Below are 6,111 nucleotides of genomic sequence, written 5' to 3' on the forward strand. Positions count from 1 at the left end.
AGTGTTTAGGCTTCTCCAAATAATTGATCACAGAAGGATCCACGTTAGATAATTTTACTCTCCATTAATACAATTATCTTTTCTTATCTTGTAACACGTACACGGCTAATCTTCAAAGTTGAGAAAATCAAAAGTCATTTTTCACTGACTTGTAGGCTAATAATATCACCTGACTATTCGGCTTTGTTTAATCAATATTTTAAAATATCCCAATTTCGAACACGTTAAGTGATAATCGGATAATTTTTAAAAAGCATTATGAAAAATTCCCGCATGCATCTACTAGAGTACTACATAGCAGTTTCAAAATTGGAGTCTCAATGGTCCTGAGTCGATACCCTGCCCGCTGCCATCCCTCGTCGTCTTGCGGGAGGTTTGCACTAGGAAGTAGATTATCTTTAACTCTGAAGGAACATCCGAAACGTGGACAACCTATTTGACAAACAAGATTCCAATTCTGAAAGCCTTTTTATCTAACGGGTGTGAAGAGAAGGCTAGTACAACTTACAGAGTGTGCGCGAGAGTGAAGGTGGGGTGGAGAGAGAGGGAAGAGGGGGGGGGTAATCCGTCTATGTCATTTATAGTTTTGCTTTGTTTTACTCTACTGCTTCTCTTATTTAGATCTACTTTTCACCCTTCTTACTCCTTTTCCCTATTCATGTCTCTCTAACTTTCTTCTTCTCTTTCTCTGTCTCTCTCTCTTTCTCTATCTATTTATCTCTCTCCCGCTCTTTCTTTCAAAATTTTAAATTGGATGATAAGGATATGTCTTTTCGTGTCAACTATATTTTCACGTAAAATAACTTCGGGATTTCCCGAGACTTTCTCCCCCCCCCACTCCCCCGCCTCTGTACATTCAGTTGTTTTTTTCTTTAAGTATCTTCTTAAGGTCATGAAAACCCACTTGGAGTTGGTGCTAGCTAAAAATAAGAACAACGTTTAGGAATGGAATCTAGATTATAGACTCTAGAAATTTGTAATAAAAATGCACACACAAAAAAAAGAGGGAAAAGTAACGTTTTTTAAAATAACGTATTACATGTCAGTAACAAAAATCCGATTCAAGTGATACAATGGTATATAAGTCTATACCTTTTCACTTAGACGGATCAATCATTCGAATTGAATACATTTAATTAAAATTCATTATATTAATCAGTGGGCCCATTTTATACATATCTGAGCATAATTCAAATTTACATTTTCAACCAAAAGTGATCTTATAGCTGCGAGTCTGTACATTCCGTTGGATAGCGCTCAAAGGTAATTTGGTGATTAGTAGTCTTCAAACTGTAGACGTTATTGTTAAGTGTGTACTACATGTAGTGATATTAACGCTGCTTGGCTTTGTTCCCACACCCTTGATGGAGATCCCATTAATTAAAGGGGGCTAACAATAGTGAACTATTTTGTTTTTTTCTGGAAGACAGAAAATAAAAAAAAGTATAGACAAAGTTTTGTAGTTTATATTTTTACAAAGCCTGTATCAGCTCACTCTGTCCGTCTGGTAAAAAGTTTGAACATGTTTTTTCTCCTAATTCCCATTCTCGGATCAAGTTAAAACTTTACACAATGATTCATTGAACTTAATAAGACATGAATCAATCAAAACATTTAAACAGGTAGTTAATTAATTGTTATTGATTCAATTATTATTGCATACTTCAAATAAGGGAAATAACTGATTATTTTTTAAATGTAAAAAACAAATAATTTTTTTACTTCTATTCTTCCTTTATTATTTTGCATGAATTTTGAAAGTATCAAACTGGGGCAAAACTCATGAATGTGTATATAGCTATAGAGATACTGATGTAAATTAGATCTACTATTCTGTTGCATACTTCGTCATGGATAAAAAAAAAAAATCTTTTCTCAATTGATTTTTTGATAACATAAAAATAAAGTTGTCATATTATTATATTGAATCATACTCTACGATGACACTGATGAGAAATAGAGTACTGTAGTTCAAATTGGTCATTTATTTTTTAAAAGTGAAATAACTGTTGGACCGACAAATGAAAAAAAGACAAAAAACATTTTACAGGCCAATTTTTTGTTCTCCATGAAACCGCCACGAGTGTCCATGACCCAATTTCATGCTCCACATATAATACAAACACAGGAAATAGGTGCAACTGACTATAAATAATAACGGTAAAACCCGATCTTTTTATTTATTTAATTTTATTTTATATAAGATAATAAAGATGACCCACCATACAAGTATTTATTTTAAACATTGTGTTAAGAAATGTATGTAAAAGACTTTTGAAGACTGAAGTTGTAATTTTAAAAGAAAGTTTAAAAAGTATCAATAGCAGACCGGCAATCAAATGATTTAAAATGTAAAAAAAAAAAAAAATTATCCTAACACTTGTTGATTTCATCTGTGATTTTCTTTTCACAAATATAAATTTGAAAAAGGCATTTTTTTAAAAATCCTTCTTTAAAACAAAGCTTATCTAAGGGAAATAACTCCGCACTTACAATTTTATCACACGAGAATATAGAAGTTATTTCTCTATTCGTTATCAGAAAAAAAAATTACTATCAATAATTAATTGACCAATTTGTTAATTTTTGTGTCATCTTGCACTCTAAACCTATCGTCTCGGCCAACTGTTTGTACATTTCACCACTGAGTCCACGCACCCAACAGATGTAGAAATCAAATATTTCAGCCTAGTGAGCCTAATCATATTGGTATCAGCTGTAGAACACTCCACCACTCTGCCATCATGTGGGTGCCAAATTGGGGTTTTATTAAGTGAACGTAAATACTTATTTATGACTTTGGTAGCATAAACTTCCATTATTTGTGTTTATACTTTAACAGCGAAACGTTACTCTGTTTCAGATTCCTGACAGCCATGCTCCATATATTATGGATGTTGTTTAGCGTCATGTGGTGCGTGTCAAGCAGTCCTCCGGTGTTCTTCTCAGAATTCATCAACAGAGGGAAAATATCCGAAGCCAGAAACAGGGGCAGAGTCAAGGGACACTACTGCCATTTGCCCGAAAGTTTTTCCGGCTACATCAGGGTAGATAATGTCGCTAAAAAACATGTCTTCTTTTGGTTCTTTCCATCTCAACACAACACGAGTCATTCACCGTTGGTCATTTGGCTACAAGGTGGACCGGGCAGATCGTCGCTGGAAGGTTTGTTATGGGAAAACGGACCACTTCAAATCGTCGTCGGCAAAATCGGAAGCATTACATGCAAGCCGCGAGAAATTTCCTGGACAGACACAATGTCAATGCTTTATATTGACAGTCCGGTTGGAACCGGATTCAGCTACGTAGAAAATAAAACGGCCGGATACAGACTTACACGTTATGACATCGCCCGAGATCTCACCACTTTCTTAAAGCAGTTTTATAAACTATTTCCAGAATACAAGAGTAGAGAACTCTACATTGGCGGTGAAGACTACGCCGCTAAATACGTAATCTCCTTCGCTTATCGACTCCATACACAGCAAAAGAATGTCTCCACAAACCTCAAGGGACTTTACCTAAGTGGACCCTTATTCGCTCCAGAAATTCAGTTCAAGTCGGGACTAGACCTACTGTTTGCTGTAGGCGCGATATCCTACCGTGAACTTGTAAGCCACAGAGAGCTTGCCAACTCCTTTTTCGACAATAACAGACATGACAAAAAACACTTTAACAAAATCTTATTCAACAAACTAATGCACAGCTTTCGCCTTCGGAATCCTCCAGATAACTACGCGTCCAAATCATACAATAATTATAGCTCAATAGAAACTCTTATTAATAGGCGTTTGCGAGAATACTTAAATGTTGGAAATAATACATTTCATTTTTACAATTACACCTTTTCAGAACTTTTACTGCAAGACTTTAAATTTTCATCCAAATATCAGTTGGCAGAACTTTTGAAGTTCTATAAAGTTCTTATGTTCTCCGGTGAGTTTGACGCGCTGTTTAGCCCTTCTATGGTGGACTTTGGTATTATGTCCACCCCGTGGGGGTCACAGCAAAGATTTAATGAATCGAAAAGAAGGGAATGGAAACAGAAACGCAGAGTAGTCGGTAATTATGTTCATGTTGACCGGCTGTGTAGAGTAGTTATTGCAGGCTCTGGACACTATACTTCATTAGATAGGCCCAGTTCTACAATGGACATGATGAATCAGTTTATACAGAAGGGATGCGTGGGCTCTTAGAGTAAGTAGTTACCATGAGACTTATTGTCTTCCTAGTCAACTAGTGACAGTGACAAAATGACATAACGCAAGACATTTTGAAAATGGCATTCATAAAATGTCAGCTGTTCATATTTATTATTATGGGGGCGAGGTCGCTGAGTGGTTAAGCGCTTGTTTTCCGAACCTGGGGGTGCTTAGTTTGAATCTCGGTGAAGACTGGAATTTCGAATTTGCGATCTATGGGGCAGATAATGTAAAGGTCATCCGCTTCTGTGGACCAACATTAAACAAGAGTGTCATGTGACCAACACAACGACCAAACGCCTTTACTTTTCCCCAACTATTGTCAGGTACCCATTAGAGTTGGGTGGACTCAGAAGCGTCCTAAAGGTCTCAAAATTAAAAATCAAATCTTTACAAGGATTTGAACCCGGTTTAGAAGCCCAGAGAATTAACACTCAGCCCTGTATTGCAGAGATTTCAATCAGCCAGGCAAATATCTGTGAGAGAGAGAGGTGATAGTGTCTGTGCGTAAGAGAGAGAGAGAGAGAGAGAGCGAGAGAGAGATGATATTGTCTCTGCGTAAGAGAGAGAGAGAGAGAGAGAGAGAGGTGATATTGTCTGTGCGTAAGAGAGAGAGAGAGAGAGGTGATAGTGTCTGTGCGTGTGTGTGTATGCATGGGCGTGAGTGTTCTTGTATGAGTTGAAAACATCAAAGACATCTACACATATATTGTTGCTATATAGATATATTATGTATATATAATTGGCAATATGTCAGAAGAAAACAGATGTGTTATGGAGTAACTGTATTGAGGGTAAAAGGGGAATATTGCTAGCATGTTTTTGCATATCTCAACAGGCAGCATAGTATTTATATTACATTACAAATATCTAGTGTGTGCTAATGTCTACTTGATTTGTATTATGCTTCTTTAAATAAACTGAAATGCTTATTTACATGTGACTATATAGTTACATTAAAAACCAGATATTTTACTTTTAACTCTTTCTCTCCTAATAGACGATACCATCGTTGATTTGACCTCATTAAATTAAATAAATGTTTCATTGTATACACTTTACTTTGTGCTATGTGAGAGAAGCATGCATTCCCCTTTAATTCAATCTAAATAAAACACTTTCTGACTACAAACGAAAAAGGTATTCGAGCTTAATCATAACAGGGGGAAAAACTACTAATGAGAAAATGAATTCCATCGAAACGTGGAAAATAAATACGTAGACAATGACTTTCTAAGGTAGCCATCAAAGTTTTATTCATTTGTCTTTTAAATTGTATTTACAGTAAATAATATAGTGTATACTGTTTTACTGAATAATGTCAATAATCTAATGGTTTTTGTCCCAATATATGTATTTTGTATTTTAGCAGTGAAAATTAACCACAGTAATCTTCTCTTTGTTTACACGTAGGTTCTTAAAATCCCCCTTCATTTTCTGAAGCAACAAAATTTCGAGAACAGGATAATAAAGCAATATGAAGAAACGTGGTGGCGATTTAATGGAACTTAAAGAGGAAAAAAAAGGAATAAATAGAAAAAGACTGTTAACATTTAGAAATAATTATACAAAATAATCAGTGTTGGTGTTGCCAATTGAAATATCACTATATATAATTAGATATTTAAAAATGTATTCTATTATAAAGAGTTTAAAATTTTGAGTTTATTGTGCTGAAAAGACATAAACATAGAACGAATATTAGAAACACGATTGGCTTATATTGGTGTAGTACTCTCTATTATCAGGTCAGTCCATGAATAACAAGCATCTTGATGTAACCTTTGTACAGTGTAAGGAAGGTTTGATAACGAAACAACTATTCCTATAATGAAAACTAACTTTTATTCCTCATCTTGAAATCACGAGAATATTAAACACTCTACAAATGCACAATCTATATATATAT

The 6,111-nt window shown here is 35.0% G+C and overlaps 1 protein-coding gene across 1 annotated transcript; it reads left to right on the top strand.

Moving 5' to 3' along the window:
• Positions 1–908: 908 nt before the first annotated feature.
• Positions 909–5,736, top strand: LOC106072091 (probable serine carboxypeptidase CPVL). Its single transcript, XM_013232359.2, has 2 exons — positions 909–1,263; positions 2,864–5,736. Exon 2 carries the CDS (start codon positions 2,877–2,879, stop codon positions 4,194–4,196), a length of 1,320 nt encoding a protein of 439 aa, XP_013087813.2. The 5' UTR covers positions 909–1,263; positions 2,864–2,876; the 3' UTR covers positions 4,197–5,736.
• Positions 5,737–6,111: the final 375 nt, after the last annotated feature.

Source organism: Biomphalaria glabrata, chromosome 11, assembly GCF_947242115.1.
Source record: "Biomphalaria glabrata chromosome 11, xgBioGlab47.1, whole genome shotgun sequence".
Classification (NCBI taxonomy): Eukaryota; Metazoa; Mollusca; class Gastropoda; family Planorbidae; genus Biomphalaria; species Biomphalaria glabrata.